The 20,934-nt window shown below is 46.5% G+C and overlaps 1 protein-coding gene across 2 annotated transcripts in view; it reads right to left on the reverse strand.

The window, feature by feature from the left end:
- Nucleotides 1-17,468, reverse strand: part of SAMD10 (sterile alpha motif domain containing 10) — a 118,866-nt gene extending 101,398 nt beyond the window's left edge. The window contains exon 1 of one of the 2 annotated variants that reach the window (XM_063959200.1): nt 16,768-17,468. In XM_063959200.1, the coding sequence (XP_063815270.1) occupies nt 16,768-16,852 (85 nt within the window). In that variant the 5' untranslated portion in view covers nt 16,853-17,468. The remainder of the gene's footprint in view (nt 1-16,767) is intronic. The other variant, XM_063959201.1, reaches the window with a different exon arrangement.
- Nucleotides 17,469-20,934: the final 3,466 nt, after the last annotated feature.

Consider the following 20,934-nt stretch of genomic DNA (forward strand, 5'->3'; position numbering starts at 1 on the left):
AGCAGCTTTAGGACTATAAACAGCAATATTGAAATCACCCATGATGATGGTGGAGATGTTAGAGGATAGAAAGTGAGGGAGTCAGGCAGAAAAATTTTCCAGAAATTGTTTGGGTTGCCCAGGAGGGCGATAGCTGCAACATGCAGTGACAAAAGTGTAAATCCTGATAGAATGTACTTCAAATGATGTAAATGTAAGTGATGGAACCTGTTGTAGAACTGTGTATGTGAAAGATTGGGAAAGTAATAATCCAACCCCACCTCCTTCACTGTTACCAGGCCTAGAGACCACCATGTGACAGTGCTGCTGTGGAGGCCGTGTTTGATTTTGTGAGCCATGTTTCAGTTATAGCCAGCAGGATGAAGTTGTTAGATATAAAGAGGTCATCGATGAATGTTAATTTGTTCCAAACAGAGCATGCATTCCACAAGGCACATTTTAGTGATCTGGAGGGTGATGGGAGACATGTGATGTTTATGAGGTCACCTGTATTTCTATATTGCTGTGAATCAGGTGAATGTGAGTGTGGCAAGAAGTTGGGTCACAGATTTGATGAAATGTCACCAGCTATACGAAGCAGGAGAGAGATAAATGTGGGTGTAAGAGGTTTGTGAATGTTTTTCTATGGTGACAGGTTGTGGCTGTTACTGTCAATGTATAGAGATAAGTAAAACGCTCATGAGTATTAAGATGGGAGTGTATAATTGAGGCAGCAATGTGTACAGAGGGTTGAGTTGCAGGGAGATTGAAGGATGTTGTGAAGATATCGGGTTCCAAATCACTCAAGCTTGGTGGTAGATGAAAAACCAACCGGGGTTTATTGACAGAATAGGTTATAACACAGTTCAGCACACTTCTGTAATCCAATTCCACATGACAATTCCCACCACAATCTCCTGACAGAACATTACTTCTTAGTCTGAGAGCAGAGAGTCTCTTCTAGCAATACAGAGTCCCAGATAAATCCAATATAATGGGTCCCCAAGCAGATCCCTGGGAGAACATTACTTCTTAGCCTGGGATCAAAGAATCTCTCTTCAGCTCTCTGGGTAGCTCTACTTATACCTCCAGAAGCTTCATATTGCTGGGGTGTGTGTGACCTCTGTGTCTTAGGATCTTACAGCATTGGAATACAATACATATTCTAATCAAGGTGATTACATCAGTCAGAGAGCCACCCTGTCTGGTCAGCTCACTTTTGGACAATAGGGAGTAAACAAACATGGACAATGGTACCTTATATGACTCAACCTTTGAGTGTCCACTGTGGTGTATGAAAACAATAGGAAACTAGGTCTAACATAAATACATTATCTAAAGGGTAACAGATAACATAACACAATTGCATATATTAACAATATTTAGGTTGATTTAAGCACTGTATTGGTGTCACGATCCGGGTATCTGGACGCCATTACTTACCCTTCAGATGCCTCCTAAGGCGGGCTCAGCGTTCCAGGACCAGATTCCGCTGTTCCTGAGTTTCCACATGCAGAGTGTCAGAGTGGTGTTTTCATCAGCCGCGGCCTCCGCTGTGCCCGCGTGGTTAAATGTGCATCTATCAGCCTGGCGTCTCCTGTCTCCGGTGGCCGGCGCCGCCATTACTGTTTCCCAGACCACATGGATTACAAACCAAACTTCCCTCCAAGTGTCTGCATGGGCGCAGCCATCTTGGATTCTGTCATCTGATCATTTCCACCAATCTGCTGTTTGTATTGTTGATTTGCATAATTGCCTAGCCAACCCCTTCCTTGCTGCAGGTATAAGTAAGCTGTGCCTGAGCAAGGAAGACGTCAGTGCTTTGGTTGTCAAACCTAGTTCCTGTTTGTCTCTCTTCTATGATTGTCTTCCAGGTTCCAGCTCCTGTCTCAAGACTTCCACCATAGAGACCCGCACCAGCATTCCACCTGCGGTGTAGCCTGACTCTCCAATCCATTGTGGATTCATCTGTTTCCAGCTACAACACTACCTGCTTCCAGCCTCAGCTTCCAGCAGAATACAGCTTCCCTTAAAGGGCCGGTGTCCTTTCTACACTTTACCACTCTCCACCGGAATTATTATTTCTCCGCTCTCAAGTTCTACATTTCAGTTCACATTTCATCGCTCCCAAAGTTCATTTATTATTTAACTGGTTCCAGCCAGTATCCACTCCGTGCTAACAACAGTCTGGTTCCAGCCAGTATCCACAGCAGCTGTTTTACCTTCAGCAACCCAGCTCTTCCTGGAACACCAGCTGGTACAATCCTGGGTTATCTCCATTGCTACAGCCGGGCCTGGTAAGGACTTTCCATCTAGAAGATCATAAGAACTATCTCACACTACCAGTGCCCTGTGGCTCCTGCCATGCTGTAGTACTCAGGAACTGTATTTATTCTTTGCTGACTTTTACGTTTTCCTTTATTGCTGCTGTGATGCGGAGTTGTCATAATAAACATCATTGACTTTTATCTAAGTTGTCGTGGTCACGCCTTCGGGCAGTTATTATTCATGTTACTTACATGTCCAGGGGTCTGATACAACCTCCCAGGTTCCGGTACATCTCAGCCCCTACAACTGAGGCTGCCTCCCGTCAGCTCAGGCCCTCAGTTGTGACAGTAAGCACTGACCTAATGAATCCAGCCGGAGACCAGGATCAAGCGGCCAGGCCGATGCAAGAACTGGCAGCCCGACTAGAACATCAGGAGGCTGCACAGGGCCACATCATCCGCTGTCTCCAGGATCTCTCTACTCGGCTGGATGGGATTCAGACCACTCTCCGTGGATCAGGCGCGTCTGGTGCGTCAACCACAGTGACTCCAGCTATAACCCCACCCACCTTACCCATTCCTGCTCCACGTCTTCATCTTCCAACGCCAGCAAAATTTGACGGATCTCCAAGATTCTGCAGGGGATTTCTCAACCAGTGTGAGATTCAGTTTGAGCTACAACCTGGCAATTTCCCCAGTGACCGTACAAAAATTGCCTACATTATTTCTCTTCTCAGTGGCTCAGCCCTCGATTGGGCATCACCGTTATGGGAGAGGTCCGACACCCTGCTATCTTCTTACACTGCATTCGTGTCAACATTCAGGCGCATCTTCGACGAGCCAGGCCGGGTAACTTCAGCTTCGTCTGAGATTCTCCGTTTACGCCAGGGATCACGTACTGTAGGACAATATCTTATACAGTTCCAGATCCTGGCATCCGAACTGGCATGGAACGACGAGGCCCTGTATGCTGCATTCTGGCATGGTTTATCCGAGCGTATTAAAGATGAGTTAGCTACCAGAGACTTACCCTCCAAGTTAGATGAGTTAATCTCACTTTGTACGAAAGTTGACTTACGTTTCAGAGAGAGAGCAACTGAGCGTGGAAGATCATCTGCTCCAAAATCTTCTGCTCCTCCTCCTCGCCAACTGTCACCAACTAAAGATGAACCCATGCAAATTGGCCGTTCCCGTTTAACTCCTGCTGAGCGCCGAAGACGTCTCTCCGAGTTTCTCTGTTTGTACTGTGCAGCTCCGTCTCACACCATTAATGCCTGTCCCAAACGTCCGGGAAACTCCAAATCCTAGCTCGCCAAGGAGAGGGCCGGCTAGGAGTAATGATCTCCTCTCCATCTCCTCAAGATTGTAACCTCCCAGTCTCGCTTCAAGTTGCTCAACGTTATCAGAACGTCATTGCCCTCCTGGATTCCGGAGCAGCTGGGAACTTTATTACCGAAGCCTATGTTAAACGGTGGTCCCTACCCACCGAGAGACTTCCTTCGTCCTTTTCCTTAACTGCTGTGGATGGCAGTAAAATTTTTGATACAGTTATTTCTCTAAGGACTCTACCAGTTCGTCTGAGAGTGGGAGTTCTTCATTCCGAACTTATTTCACTTTTAGTGATTCCAAGAGCCACACATCCTGTGGTCCTGGGCCTTCCATGGCTCCGTCTTCACAATCCTACAATTGATTGGACGACTACGCAAATCCTGGCATGGGGTTCCTCCTGTACTAAGACATGTTTGTTTAAAGTGTTGCCTGTCTGTTCCTCCTCCCCCAGGTCGTCTGATGTTCCACCTCCTCCATATCAAGATTTCACGGATGTGTTCAGTAAAGCTTCTGCTGATATCCTTCCCCCTCATAGAGAATGGGACTGCCCGATTGATCTCGTTCCAGGGAAGGTTCCACCTCGAGGCCGAACTTATCCGTTGTCTCTCCCCGAGACGCATTCTATGGAGGAATACATAAAAGAGAACCTAGCAAAGGGGTTCATTCGACCTTCTTCTTCTCCAGCCGGCGCAGGCTTCTTTTTTGTAAAGAAGAAAGATGGTGGTCTGCGGCCGTGCATCGACTACAGAGGTTTGAACGACATTACCATCAAGAACCGCTATCCTTTACCCCTGATTACTGAGCTCTTTGACAGAGTTAGCGGAGCTACCATCTTTACAAAGCTGGACCTGAGAGGTGCATACAATCTCATCCGGATCCGTGAGGGTGACGAGTGGAAGACCGCATTTAACACCCGTGACGGACATTATGAGTACCTCGTCATGCCCTTCGGATTGAGCAATGCTCCAGCTGTCTTCCAGCATTTCGTCAATGAGATCTTCAGAGACATTCTATACCGTCATGTCGTGGTCTATCTAGATGATATCCTCATTTTTGCCAACAATTTAGAGGAACATCGTTTCTGGGTAAAGGAGGTTCTGTCCCGTCTCCGTGTCAATCATCTCTACTGCAAATTAGAGAAATGCGTCTTTGAAGTCAAGTCCATTCCGTTTCTAGGGTACATTGTGTCCGGTTCCAGACTAGAGATGGATCCTGAGAAACTACAAGCAATCCAGAATTGGCCAGTACCCTTAACCCTCAAAGGGGTCCAGAGGTTCTTAGGGTTCGCCAATTATTACCGAAAGTTTATACGAGACTTTTCCACCATTGTGGCGCCTATTACTGCTTTCACCAAGAAGGGTGCTAACCCGTCCAAGTGGTCTGAAGAAGCCATGCAAGCTTTTCATCTTTTAAAACAGAGGTTCATCTCTGCACCTGTCCTGAAACAGCCTGACGTCGACTCTCCTTTCATCTTAGAGGTGGATGCCTCCTCCGTTGGAGTAGGAGCGGTGTTATCTCAGAGGGCTAAAGATGGTCATTTACATCCTTGCAGTTTCTTCTCACGGAAGTTCTCCCCAGCGGAGCGCAACTATGCCATTGGCGACCAGGAGTTGCTAGCCATCAAGCTCGCTCTAGAGGAGTGGAGATATCTGTTGGAGGGAGCTTCTCATTCAATCACCATCCTTACAGACCACAAGAACCTTCTATATCTAAAAGGCGCACAATGTCTCAACCCTCGTCAGGCCAGATGGGCACTTTTCTTTTCCAGGTTCGACTTTAAACTCCAGTTCTGTCCGGGCTCTCAGAATCGCAAGGCCGATGCCCTTTCCCGCTCATGGGAGCAAGAAAATGAGTCAGAGTCTTCAGACAAGCATCCTATTATAAATCCGTTGGCATTCTCCACGGTAGGGATGGACTCTACGCCCCCATCAGGGAAAAGTTTTGTGAAGCCGACACTAAGGAAGAAGCTCATGCATTGGGCCCATGCTTCCCGTTTTGCCGGACATACAGGTATCCAAAAAACCCTGGAGTTTATCTCTAGGTCCTATTGGTGGCCAACTCTGAAAAAGGACGTTTTGGAGTTTATTGCATCTTGCCCAAAGTGTGCTCAACATAAAGTATCCCGCCAGTCGCCTGCGGGGCAACTGGTTCCACTATCTGTTCCCCGTCGACCATGGACCCATTTGTCGATGGATTTTATTACAGATTTGCCCATGTGCAACAAGTTCAATACCATCTGGGTGGTAGTTGACCGGTTCACCAAGATGGCACACTTCATTCCTCTCACCGGTCTTCCGTCAGCTTCCAAGTTGGCTCAAGTATTCATACAAGAGATCTTCCGACTCCACGGTCTTCCAGAAGAAATTATCTCAGATCGAGGAGTTCAATTCACAGCCAAATTCTGGCGAAGTTTATGTCAAGTCCTCCAAGTCAAGTTAAAGTTTTCCACGGCTTACCATCCTCAGACCAATGGTCAAACTGAGAGGGTGAATCAGGACTTGGAGGCCTTCCTCCGCATCTATGTGTCCTCCTCTCAAGATGACTGGGTTCAATTACTTCCCTGGGCCGAGTTCTGTCATAACAACCAGTATCATTCTTCATCTTCTTCAACACCATTCTTCACCAACTTTGGATTCCACCCTAAAGTCCCTGAGTTCCAACCGCTTCCAGCAACTTCTGTTCCCGCAGTGGATATCACCTTGCATCAGTTTGCCAATATCTGGAAGAGCGTACGATCAGCTCTGCTCAAGGCATCGTTCAGGTACAAGAAGTTTGCGGATAAGAAGCGTCGAGCAGTTCCTGCTCTCAAGGTGGGTGATCGGGTATGGTTATCCACGAAGAATTTGAGGTTAAGAGTTCCCAGTATGAAGTTTGCACCTCGCTACATCGGTCCTTTTAAAATTGATCAAGTCATCAATCCTGTTGCTTACAGACTCCAGTTACCTCCCTTCTTAAAAATACCCAGGACATTCCATGTTTCCCTGTTGAAACCGCTAATCTTGAATCGGTTTCATTCCTCACTTCCACCAACTCCGAAAGTCCAAACTCAACGAGGCGTTGAGTATGAAGTGGCCAAGATCCTGGACTCACGTCACCGTTACGGTCAACTTCAGTATCTCATTGACTGGAAGGGCTATGGTCCTGAAGAACGCTCTTGGACCAATGCCTCTGACGTCCATGCTCCTGCCTTGGTCCGAAATTTCCACGCAAAGTTTCCTTTAAAGCCTAAGAAGTGTCCTGGGGCCACTCCTAAAGGGGGGGGTGCTGTCACGATCCGGGTATCTGGACGCCATTACTTACCCTTCAGATGCCTCCTAAGGCGGGCTCAGCGTTCCAGGACCAGATTCCGCTGTTCCTGAGTTTCCACATGCAGAGTGTCAGAGTGGTGTTTTCATCAGCCGCGGCCTCCGCTGTGCCCGCGTGGTTAAATGTGCATCTATCAGCCTGGCGTCTCCTGTCTCCGGTGGCCGGCGCCGCCATTACTGTTTCCCAGACCACATGGATTACAAACCAAACTTCCCTCCAAGTGTCTGCATGGGCGCAGCCATCTTGGATTCTGTCATCTGATCATTTCCACCAATCTGCTGTTTGTATTGTTGATTTGCATAATTGCCTAGCCAACCCCTTCCTTGCTGCAGGTATAAGTAAGCTGTGCCTGAGCAAGGAAGACGTCAGTGCTTTGGTTGTCAAACCTAGTTCCTGTTTGTCTCTCTTCTATGATTGTCTTCCAGGTTCCAGCTCCTGTCTCAAGACTTCCACCATAGAGACCCGCACCAGCATTCCACCTGCGGTGTAGCCTGACTCTCCAATCCATTGTGGATTCATCTGTTTCCAGCTACAACACTACCTGCTTCCAGCCTCAGCTTCCAGCAGAATACAGCTTCCCTTAAAGGGCCGGTGTCCTTTCTACACTTTACCACTCTCCACCGGAATTATTATTTCTCCGCTCTCAAGTTCTACATTTCAGTTCACATTTCATCGCTCCCAAAGTTCATTTATTATTTAACTGGTTCCAGCCAGTATCCACTCCGTGCTAACAACAGTCTGGTTCCAGCCAGTATCCACAGCAGCTGTTTTACCTTCAGCAACCCAGCTCTTCCTGGAACACCAGCTGGTACAATCCTGGGTTATCTCCATTGCTACAGCCGGGCCTGGTAAGGACTTTCCATCTAGAAGATCATAAGAACTATCTCACACTACCAGTGCCCTGTGGCTCCTGCCATGCTGTAGTACTCAGGAACTGTATTTATTCTTTGCTGACTTTTACGTTTTCCTTTATTGCTGCTGTGATGCGGAGTTGTCATAATAAACATCATTGACTTTTATCTAAGTTGTCGTGGTCACGCCTTCGGGCAGTTATTATTCATGTTACTTACATGTCCAGGGGTCTGATACAACCTCCCAGGTTCCGGTACATCTCAGCCCCTACAACTGAGGCTGCCTCCCGTCAGCTCAGGCCCTCAGTTGTGACAATTGGGTGAGCAGCAATGTACATTTAACGGCGCTGGTGTGCTGAGGAAGAAGGCCCCGCCCCCTCAGCGGCGGGCTTCTCCCGCGTTTTGTATAGCTTAATGGCGGGGTTTTTTACACATATACAGTTTTCCAGACTGTATTATGTGTATTTAGTGCCAAAAGGTATTCTTATTGCTGCCCAGGGTGCCCCCCCCCCCAGCGCCCTGCACCCTACAGTGACCGGAGTGTGTGATGTGCAGTGGGAGCAATGGCGCACAGCTGCAGTGCTGTGCGCTACCTTAATGAAGACTGGAGTCTTCTGCCGCCGATTTCATCTCCTTCTTCTAGCTCTGCAAGGGGGACGGCGGCGCGGCTCCGGGAACGGACGATCGAGGTCAGGCCCTGTGTTCGAACCCTCTGGAGCTAATGGTGTCCAGTAGCCTAAGAAGCACAAGCTAGCTGCACGCAGCTAGGTTTGCTTCTCTCCCCTCAGTCCCACGTAGCAGTGAGTCTGTTGCCAGCAGATCTCACTGAAAATAAAAAACCTAACAAATACTTTTTTTCTAGCAAGCTCAGGAGAGCCCACTAGGAGCACCCAGCTCTGGCCGGGCACAGATTCTAACTGAGGTCTGGAGGAGGGGCATAGAGGGAGGAGCCAGTGCACACCAGATAGTACCTAATCTTTCTTTTAGAGTGCCCAGTCTCCTGCGGAGCCCGTCTATTCCCCATAGTCCTTACGGAGTTCCCAGCATCCACTAGGACGTCAGAGAAAAGTACATATCTGACATGGGAAATGAGGCATAGCTATATTAATTGTCACAGACCTCATTTCCTCACATTCCTCTCCCACTTTTTAGACCTAATGTCCAGGCAAGTTGTAGGTAAAGTCCTCAATGTCCAAGCAAGGCTGTTGGGACAATCCAGTAAGTCTTTCCTTAGGTTTGGTGAGAGGGTGATTAGCAGTTCAGAAGTTCCTCCACCACTTTTAAGCCCTGTGCCTGGGCAGTACAAACTAGCTGGCACTTTAACCCCACCTGGGTCAAAAGGACTGAGGGCCATGTTTCCTGAAGAGTCTAATTCCAAATCATATGTCCCTGGTAGCAAATAACTCTGGTCCCAAAATATACTTGTAAATGCCTGTACCTCTCCCACTCGTTCCGTGGTCTCCCACCTGGGAACAAGCAAATAGTGGGATGCTGGCTGTGAGCAGTTTCCCTCCTGGTGGTGCATTACATCCCTCGCCTCTGGCACTTCAGGAGTGGGTATTTTATCCATGTGTCCCAAACATAAAATTTGTCAGTTGCATAAGGACGGGCAGATGCTGGCGCTCTGCCATGGCCTCACATACAGTGTGGGGCTCTCCTCCAACCTTCTCGGATTGCATGCCCAAAATCTGTCCAATGGCAGTAACATGTTGGGGCTCCTGCCCTATTGCCAAAGGCAAATTGAACATTGGCTGCAGGGAAGTAGCAAAATCCAACAATTTGTCTCTTAACTCTTCCCCCTCAAAAGCCACTTTCACTGTTCCCACGGGTAATTCCCCATGTGGCTGCAGAGAAACTAGCAGGATTGACTGATCCCTGTCCAGATCTTCTCCCTCAAAAGCCAATCCCCCAAATACAACACTGTAAATGGCTCAGTAGCCAGGACTGGTTGGTACTCACCTGAAGGATTCCCTTGGAGGCTCTGTTGCTCGAGTGGTGGTCGGATGATAGTGGCGACTTCTTCCTCAATGTCTCGCTGGCACTCTGCGATGGTTTCTCTATCCTCCAAGCCCGCAAATGGCTAGTTGTAACACAGCTCAGGTCACAAAGTGTTTCCCTGCGACATTCCCCCAGGGAGAAGAGAACGGCTTGCAGACAGTGCTTCCTTGCATCCACCTGGTCAAGGTCATCCTTTTCTAGTGTAATATACTGGGCAGATAGTTCTTGTCACTCTCTCACTAAGTCCTCATCTTCCATCTCAGCAAAAGGGAAGTTGTAGTGCAGTTCCTCCTTAGGTGCCTGGATTGTGATCACTGCTTTCTTCCATATAGAACACTGGGCAACTTCTTCCCTTGGGTATAGGAGAAGCTGTTGCAGATGGTGCCTTTCAGCATCCACCCTGTAACACTGGTCACGCCATGCTGGGGTATCCAGGGGGCCCTCGATCCAATGCCACTTACTGTGGCTCTATCTGGGAAGACAATTTAATCTGCACTTGCCCTTCCGTCTCTGTACATTGTATCCTTTGTGTCATTTGGGCCAATGTGGCGATCACTTCCTCCCTGAATTCCACAAACTCTGGCTCCCCCAGTAGATTCCATGTGGCTGCTTCACTTCTGCAGAACATTACTTCTTAGCCTGGGATCAAAGAATCTATCTTCAGCTCTCTGGGTAGCTCTACTTATACCTCCAGAAGCTTCATATTGCTGGGGTGTGTGTGACCTATGTGTCTTAGGATCATATAGCATTGGAATACAATATATATTCTAATCAATGTGATTACATCAAGTCAGAGAGCCACCCTGTCTAGTCAGCTCACTTTTGGACAATAGGGAGTAAACAAACATGGACAATGGTACCTTATATGACTCAACCTTTGAGTGTCCACTGTGGTGTATGAAAACAATAGGAAACTAGGTCTAACATAAATACATTATCTAAAGGGTAACAGATAACATAACACAATTGCATATATTAACAATATTAAGGTTGATTTAAGCACAGTGTTGGGTGAGCAGCAACGGACATGTTATGGAGAATGAACAAACACACGAATTGGATGTATATGGAGATGGGTAAAAAAAGTACATATTTGACATGGGAAATGAAGCATAGCTATATTAATTGTCAAAGAGCTCATTTCCTCACAGATATAATGGATTTAAGAAAATACCATGGAGTGCAATGAGGAAAATCTATTTGTGGTAAATGGTTTGTTTGAAATAAATATAAAGTTATTTAGGCTTAGGGGTAAATTTACTAAGATGGGAGTTCTATTTAAGATGGGATGTTGCCCATAGCAACCAATCAGATTCCAGGTATTATCTTCAAGAAGGTGCTAAATAAATGAGATATAGAATCTGATTGGTTGCTATGGGCAACATCCCATTTTAAATAGAACTCCCACTTTAGTAAATTTACCCCTTAGAGTGTAAAGAAGTTGCAATTGTTAAAGTTAAACGTTCATATACCTGTCATTTTCAAACACTTCGTGTTATGAACAATTTGTGTATGTGAATGCACATTTGATCAACACAGCTGACCCTGGATTGCATCTAAAGGAATACTATGACAAAAAAAAAAAATAAAGGATACCAGTGAGGCAAATGTTTTGCTGATGAAAGTTTAAAATTTGCAGTGTATATGGCTATGCAAACACCTGGCCAGTATGACTTCATTAACTATGTATGACTGGACAAAATTGCAAACACAGATATTTACAGTTGCAAGCAAATCATGATAACTGTTTTTGGTATATAAAATTTGGTAGCATTGGTTTCTCAGATAGCGTGTGGATTATAGATTGAAATATATGTACATACGTTTAAATGAGCAGATGAGTTTGCATGAGGGTGAAAGGCAGGTTAATTGGCTGATATTTATTTATTATTTTATTTAGTAACAGTTTCTTATATAGCGCAGCATATTCCGTTACGCTTTACAATTAGAACAACAGTAATAGAACAAAACTGGGTAAAAACAGATAGACATAGAGGTAGGAAGGCCCTGCTCGCAAGCTTACAATCTGTAGGATAGTTCCTTTGTTGTAAAGATGATTGGATGTGTTTATCTATTTTGACCCTGTTTAACTCCTGGATAAGTATTTTCCTAATATTTCACAACCCTTATAAAAAAACAAGCCACATTTGAGCAGCCAAAAACGGCTGATCAGCCTAGCAGCTCTACTATGGATACTATCCATACTGTATGTATTCATTAATTGCAAGCAAGTCCTAGCATTCCAACCCCAGCTACAAAGCATGCAATAAAACTCCACTGAAAACAAACATTGGGATAGCAGATTACCAATTTAGAAAGTTGAAATAACGTTTCATCCTAGTACATTCTAAAAACTGCTGATATAAATAGTCAGTGTAATTACCCAATATAATATATTCAGTTATGCACTTATTCGCTTATGCTTCTCACTTATTAACACTTACAAACACTTTAACCTCTCACTAGGGAGGTGCCTTGGCACGGTTGGCCTATGCTGAATTGAGGGGACCTTAGTGTTAGGGGCCCATCAAATTAGGTCTCCTGGTCGTTGAATGGTGGGCCCATATTTTTTGGGCAAAAATGATGCTAAGAACCTCCATTTGCTCTATTTTAGATTACAGAGTTTATTACAATTATTCTGATTAGCAGTGCTAAGTATTATTGAGCTTGCATCAGCATTTTTTTTTTCTCCTGTATGGAACAAGAAGTCTCTGCATGATAGCACCTCTCATTATGGGTAAATGTCTGAAGCAGTGATAAGAGTGGAGAAGTGAGCCAGTGGAGAAGTTGCCCATGGCAACCAATTAGCATTGAAGTAACATTTATAATTTGCATACGATAAAATTATACAGAGCAGCTGATTGGTTGACACGGGCAACTTTTCCACTGGCTCACTTCTCCGCTCTTATCACTGCTTCATACATTTACCAATATGTTTGGAATTAGAGTGTGCAGTGCAATGTAATTGTCCCTGCACAGAATAATCATTCTGTATTCTTATCTAATAGGCCAGACTGAAAATGTTATGCATACCTCTCAACTTTTCAAGCTAGGCAATCAGGGTAAAAGGCAGTGACGTGCGGTGGGGTGAGGCGGGTGAGGCAGGTGAGGCAGAGCCTTTCCTGTCATACTTACGTTTAAACTAGAGTTTTGACTGAATAAAGTATATGGAAAATACTAATAATATGTCTGAAATATCTTCTTTGCATTATTCTAATAATTTTTATAGCCCAAACTCTGGAGTAAAAAGTCTATGGCAGGTGAGGCAGTGCCTCACCTGGCTATCTTTTCCACACATCTCTAATCAAAACTCACCAGATTTCCAGAAGTTTATACTGCAGCACCTGTGTATAATGCCCAGATGTATGCTTTGGCTCATATATTGCATGGAAATCTGGCTCTGGGGTTAGCCAGTGCCTCCTGAGCCATTTAGCTCACCGCACGTCCCTGGTAAAAGGTAGCATTGTCATACATCACAGCAGGTCATATATCAAAGTGGGGATGGCCATGCATCAAGGGGACTGTACTGGACTGTGACCCTCCCTTTCCTTCTGCTACAAGCACCTTTTGAATTCTGCACACCATAGCAAAGCAGCAATTAATGGGATATATGTCCCAACGGGTATGGGACTCAGGGTCGACACCTATTGGATGACAGGGACTAGGTCGACGCATGAAATGGGTCGACACGGCCATTAGGTCGACTTGGACAAGGTCGACATGGAAAAAGGTCAACATGAGTTTTTCGGTGTTATTTTCTCTGTAAAGTGACAGGGAACCCCAATTAGTGCACCGTGTCCCCTCGCATGGCGAGCATTTCGGGCAAGGTTACCGTTCCCAACTGTAGTCCACGTGAATCATAAAGTATGAAAAAGTTCAAAAATGGGGGGGGGAATGGAAAAAAAATTAATGTCGACCTTTTTCCATTTCGACCATGTTCATGTCGACCAATAGGTGTCGATCTAGACAGTGTCGACCTAGAGTCCGGATACCGTCCCAACAGTGTGGCCCAATTGAATAAAAGCGGTCTATATTAGAACAGTGGGACAGAGACCCCAAATAGGGACTACCTTGCCTAATTCTGAACATTTGTGAGGTATGGGTATGTATGGTGGGTCAACTAACCTAAATCATGCTAAATATGGTCATTGTAATTAAAAGTAATTAACTAACTTCAAAATATGTGGACACTTATTGCACAGATTTACCCAATACGACTGCCTAAGAGCACTTTATGCTTTTACAAAGTACCCAGGCCCGGCGCTACCTGCTCAGCAAACAGACGCAGAGCACGTAGGCGCCAGGCTGGAGAGGCGCTCTCCCTGCTCTGCCTCCCCGCTGCTGCGCCTGGCCTCCCTATTGCTGCCAGCTGCTGTGCCTGTCACTGCATGACAGGCAGCGGCGCCAGCAGCTTAAAGCCTCCACTCCCCCTCCTGTGACAGTGGCAGTGACTGATCGGACTAGAAGGGGGCGGAGCTACATGGGCAGATGGGGCGGAGCAACATGGGACCAGAAGACTGCAGTGCAGTGCCACAGAGGAGGACATCCTGCTCCAGATCCTGCCAGCCAGGGAGAGTGAGAAAGTGTGTGCGTGGGTATGTATGTATGCAGGGGAGGGGGGGGGGGGGAATGTGAATAAACTGCACTTCTGTGGGCGTTATGTGTAAGTGGTGCTACTACTGGGGCGTTACGTGTAAGCGGTGCTACTACTGGGGGTGTTGCGTGTAAGCTGCGCTTCTACTGGGGGTGTTGCGTGTAAGCTGCGCTTCTACTGGGGGTGTTGTGTGTAAGCGGCGCTACTACTGGGGCGTTCCATGTAAGCTGCGCCACTACTAGGGGCATTCCATGTAAGCTGCGCTACTACTAGGGGCGTTCCATGTAAACTGCACTACTACTGGGGGCGTTCCGTGTAAACTGCGCTACTACTGGGGGTGTTCCGTGTAAACTGCGCTACTACTGGGGGCGTTCCATGTAAACTGCACTACTACTGGGGGCATTATGTGTAAACTGCGCGCTACTACTGGGTTTATTATGTGTAAGCGGCGCTACTACTGGGGTCATTATGTGTAAGCGGCGCTACTACTGGGGTCATTATGTGTAAGCGGCGCTACTACTAGGGTCATTATATGTAAACGGCGGTACTACTGGTGCGTTATGTGTAAGCAGCTCCACTACTGGGGGTGTTTTAAATGGGGGTACTATTGTGTGGCCACACCCCTTCCTTGTGAGACCACATCCCTTTTTCAACGCGCACTGTCCCTTTGTAAAGTATGGGAGGGCGCAAAATTTATAGTTTGCAGGGGGCGCCGAACACGCTAGCACTGGCCCTGGTGGTACCAGTAAAAATGTCACTTCAATGACCAGCCTACAATCAGGACCATCCCGTTGATAGAAAAAAAAACATAACACACGCACTTTCAGTTAGGATCAGGCTTTTATAAAGGGTTTAAAGCGTAGAATTTGTTCACATTTTCTGCTAGGGCATTAGCTCAGGTATGTATTTTTCAGTTGCTCACACACGTCATCGTACCACTACATCTTCTTCCAGATCTTGATAGAGGTGCACCTGTTTTTGGCCCAAACACTTTCGTGACCAATTACTACAATTATTAGTATCTCATTTGGCAATCTGAATCACAGCTTGTATGAGCACCTACACACTGGCCGACATGACTGCACGATATGAACGATCTCGTTCATTAATGAACGAGATAACGTTCATATCGTGCAGTGTGGAGGCTCCAGCGATGAACGATGCGCGACCCCGCGCTCGTTCATCGCTGGTCCCCCGTCGGCTGTACATGCAGACCAATATGGACGATCTCGCCCATATTTGCCTGCACTCCAATGCAGCCGGTGAAGGGGGGAGTGAAGAAACTTCACTCCTCCCGTCACTGCCCCCCCGCCGCCGGGTCGCCCGTCGGCCGTATCCGCTGTCGGTCAGCTCGGCGGCGGATCGGCCAGTGTGTAGGGCCTTTAGGGGGACCAGCGATGAACGAGCGCGGGGCCGCGCATCGTTCATCACTGGAGCCTCCACACTGCATGATATGAACGTTATCTCGTTCATTAATGAACGGGATCGTTCATATCGTGCAGTCATGTCGGCCAGTGTGTAGGGCCCTTTAGCTTGGGCTTCCAATCCTAATTAGGCAAGTGGTCACAGTGTTGGATTGAATTTATTACCAATGTCATATGAAGCTGGTCATATTTTCCTTGCTATTTGTTCATGCTAAGCATAATGCGTGCCTGCTGCAATACCAGCAATCACTCTTGTACTAGAGTTTTCTAATGTTAGATCTGAAGGACAATTAGCGGTGCAGCCTGTAGGAATATCCCTGCTCCAACTCAATGCGTTTAGTACAATGGAAATATTACTGTACCCGTCTGCGAGCAATAAAAACGAGAAATTTTGGCTCAGGCCTTTCAAACTATTTACAAACTCACTCATACAAAATAAAGTAAAATCTTAGAGATTTTTTTTCCCCCCATTTAGTTCTTCTGAGGTCATCACATTGGATAGCAGGCATGTGTGATGGCACTGCATGAGGTCATTACACTGATAGCAGGCAAGTGTGAAGTCATTTCACAAGGCCAGCACAACGTGTCAGATAAACGTGTTAGAAAATGATCCAGCTGTTAGGAATTGGCGAGCTGTCAATGTGGTCTCTTTATAGTTCTATCCTCCCATACACCCATGAAGGATCCCTATCACTGATGTGCTGTTCATTTAATCCCACACTGCTCCATGAACATATGCAGAGTATACACACAAATGTATCCTTACACGAAACACACATCTACTGTCCCTCACGGCACACATGCACTGCCTCTTATTACTACAGTACACACACACACACACACACACACACACACACACACACACACACACACACACACACACACACACACACACACACACACACACACACACACACACACACACCCTGTCCTCACTGCATACAGGTACTATCCCTTATGAATACACAATACACACATGCATCTTTTCCCCAGTCTAAAGCATTACCCCGCACACTCACCCTCCATGCTGACCCTCTCCGTGCTGTAGTCCTCACTCCCACCAGGGTCCCTCTCTCCGATCCGAGCTCGAAGGTCAGTGAACATCGGGCGTCCGGGTCAGACAGACAGCAAGCAGCAGCACAAGGCTCCGGCGCTGCCTCCCTCCTCCAGCAGTAGCAGCAGCAACACAGAGGACAGACTAGGGGAGGAAGGAGGGAGGGAGCACTCACACGCAGCTCTGTGTAGGGTAGTAGGGTCACTCCGGCTGGTGCTGAATCTGACTCCCTTCTTCCCACAGATACTCAGCTGCGCCTGGGTGAGATGTTCTGTCTTCTGCACGAACTGCTCTGCATCTGGGCGAAATGCTCTGCAGACTGTACTTTGCCTACATGCTCAGCAGCACTCTGTCACATTCTCCTCTGGGTCTCTGGTACTTTGTTGTTGTTGTTTTGTTATCTTTTGTGTGAGATATTTTGTAAAGACATGTTCTGTGTGGGTGACATGTTTATACCACTGACATGTTTTCCTCTCGTGATGTCAGCGTTCTCTGTTTGTCATCAGGATTCTATTGTCAAGATGAGCTGTCCTTTCATAGAATGTGCTGCTATCTGTTTGTCATAACTGCTGTCTCCTGACATAAAAGTGTCTTGCCTTCTGATGGGGTGTGCTGTTCCCTGACATGATGTTGTGCTATCTCTTGATGAATGACGAAGGGTGTCTGTGCTCTCTGGATGAGAGATGCTGTTTATGTGAGATGTGCTGAATGTGTAGTGTATTGGTGAAATTTCCTGTCACTTATGTTTATTAATGTAATTGTATGGTGCTAACTAAAAATGTGTTTAATTGCTTATCATAGTTATACAGATTTTATTTGCCTGGCACTTTTCAAATCCAAAGCACCAGCGAAAACCCAGCTGCTCTGCAATGGGTTTTTTTCTTCTTCTTGGGGGAGATTTATCTAAGCTTGAGGAAGGTAAAGTGGACAGAGATAAAGTACTAACCAATCAGCTCATAGCTGTCATTGTTCAAACACAGCCTGTAAACTGACATAAGCAGTGGTTGGTACTTTATCTCTCTCTCTAAGCTTTGATAAATATTTCTCAAGGTCACCGGCTGTCTAATGCTTCTGGCGAAAGGTTACCGTACACTGCACACACTAGTTTGACTTGACAGGGATCAAGCAAGGCATTTTCAGCTTCTTAAGATGGGTACACACTAGGCCAGTGATGGCTAACCTTGACACTCCAGCTGTTGTTGAACTACACATCCCAGCATGCCCTGCTACAGTTTTGTTATTTGGCCATGCTAAAACTGATGCAGGACATGCTGGGATGTGTCGTTCAACAACTGCTGGAGTGTCAAGGTTAGCCATCACTGCACTAGGCAATATGTCGGCCGATCTGGTGAATTGGACCAACCTATCAGGCAGGGACGTGTGGTGAGCTAAATGGCTCAGGAGGCACTAGCTAGCACCAGAGACAGATTTAAATGCAATATATTTGCCTAAGGGTCAGTGGCGTAAGTTCGTCTCAGTAGCCCGGAGGCGAGATAAATATTGGTGCCCCCCTAATATTTAGATAAGTAAGTGTGTGTGGAGTGTTCTGAAAAAAAAGTGTATATACTGTATATATAGTTATATACACATTTCATAGTCTTTTATTTTAAATCGCACATTTCTTAGTAGTCATACCCAGGATTAGAACCCACGACCTGTTTCACTGATCGCAGGCACTTTACTAATGGAGCTATTTGCTCCTGCACAGGAAGCATGAAAATTCTAACTATATGAAGTTACGTGTAATTGTCAGAGAAGTAACTTCATATAGTCAGAATTCTCATATTTCCTATACAGGAGCAAACAGCTTCATCAGTAAGGTGTCTGCTTCCAGTGTAATAGGTCATGGTTTCTAATCCCGGGTATGACACTTGTAAAATGTGTACATAAGGTATAATAAAAAGAGTGTGATTTGTAAGGTGCAGGGACCAATGAGGAAGTTGGCCACTGATAAGATAGTAGCAGCTATCAACTTAATTCAATGGTGTCACAGAATGGGAGGAGAGGTGCCCCCTTCAGAGCAGGAGCCCGGCAGCAGATGACTCCGTTGCCTCCCAGAGTTACGCCTCTGCTAAGGGTACATCTGGGCATTACACACAGGTGCAGCAGTAAAAACCCCTGGAAATTTTGTGAGTTTTGATCTGAGAGGTGCGGAAAAGATAGACAGGGGAGGCACTGCCTCACCTCCCATAGACTTTTTACTGCAGAGATTTGGCTATAAAAATGATTTGAATAATACAAAAAAGATATTTCAAACATATTCTTTGTATTTTACATATACTTTATACAGTAAAAACTATGGTGCAAACGTTAGTATGACAGGAAAGGCTCTGCCTCACCTGCCTCACCCCACCGGATGTCACTGCTATAAGGCACATTGTCTAGTGTGTACCGGCAATCACGCGCTCCAGTGGATCATTTGCCGGGTAGTCCTGTCGGGTTTGCAGCAATGAACAGATGTAGGGGAGTACGTTCGTGAACAATATATCGCGTGATCGCACAATATAGCATTCAGTGTGTACCTCACGGCTAATATATTGTTATATAGGTTGTGCTGTCGGCCAGATACATAAGTCATTTAGTGTGTACCCGGCTACAGGTCCCCCTTTTCTAGGTATAGGGTAATGTCATCGCAAGAGCTTTTTGTCCCTTATTAAATTGAGCCACTTCGCACTCCCCATATCAGGCTGTGGAGGCTGCAGTAACTTGCAAAATTATAGGAACCACAGGAGAAATCTGCACAAAGAACCAAGTATTGACCCAGCATATTGCCGGGTCGACGTGGGTTGCTGTGCAGTGCGAAAGGGGTCACTCCCGAATTCCCGGGTAGCCTGACCTGGTATTTCAACCCGGTAATAAAGAAAGGTTATTCCCGGGTTATTACCAGGTCAGGTGCAGTGTGAACGGGTTGCCGGGTTGATGCAACCTGGGACCCTTCACAGTATAGTCAGAGGCGGTGTGGAAATTATCTCATCTACCAGCGCCGCCCCGCCCCTGATACTACCTCTGTCCCCGCCCCGATGGCAACCCGACCCGGCATATTGTCAGGTCGGGAAGCCAGTGGGAAAGGGTCCAATGCTGGGTCGCAACCGAGAAGGACACGTTTCCAATTCCCGGGTGTGACCCAATCTGAAAGCATTAAGTATTAGTGATGTGATTTGTTTTTGTGTGATGCAGGTTCCTTTCTTAGAGGGGTACTTACACTTTTGGTAAAATACTGTATGGCTTGTGCGATGCCCTATGCGATGCTCTGTATCTTGGGAGATGATCTATCTTTAGGTGGGATGCTCTGTTGACATTCTCAGGTCGATATGATGACAAGCCATACCTCACCCAACCGTGCCCGGGGGGTACAAAACTTGCATAGTGGAGACAATTGTAGATGCACAAGTACAGTAATTCTTTATTCAAATAACTTTTCATTCTTTTTCCTAAAATACTGCTTAATATAGTCTAGGTAGGGCCCTCCTACCTCTTTCTTCACTTTCCCTTCCTCCTGACCCTGGATCATCATTGCTGTGACCATATAATGCAGCCCACCAAGAACCCTTGCAATCTGGTGGACCATTATGCAATAAATAGCACCTATCCTTGTGTATCAATGCCTAATTACCTATAGATTGTAACAGGGCCGTTTCTAGCCAATTTTGCTCCCAGTGCGAGATTTAAAAATGTGCCCCCCCCCATAGATATAAAGAGGAAAACCATGCACGCGCCTAGGGCCCGCGCGCTCCCGGCAAGGGAGCGTGGCTTTGTTAAAATGGGCATGGCTTTAAGATGGGCGTGGCCTCATCTGATCTCATCATCACGGCCACCACAGGATTAAAAAAAAAAAAGGCTTCATTTTACACATTACAGCAGGCACGCGACCCCATTTTACACAGCACGGCAGGCAAGTGTCCCCATTTTACACAGTACGGCAGGCAAGTGTCCCCATTTTACACATTGCGGCAGGCACGTGCCCCCATTTTACACATTGCGGCAGGCACGTGTCCCCATTTTACACATTGCGGCAGGAAAGTGCCCCCATTTTACACATTGCGGCAGGAAAGTGCCCCCATTTTACACAGTACGGCAGGACAGTGTCCCCATTTTACACATTGCGGCAGGCACGTGTCCCCATTTTACACAT

Source organism: Pseudophryne corroboree, chromosome 3, assembly GCF_028390025.1.
Source record: "Pseudophryne corroboree isolate aPseCor3 chromosome 3, aPseCor3.hap2, whole genome shotgun sequence".
In the NCBI taxonomy this organism is placed as follows: Eukaryota; Metazoa; Chordata; class Amphibia; order Anura; family Myobatrachidae; genus Pseudophryne; species Pseudophryne corroboree.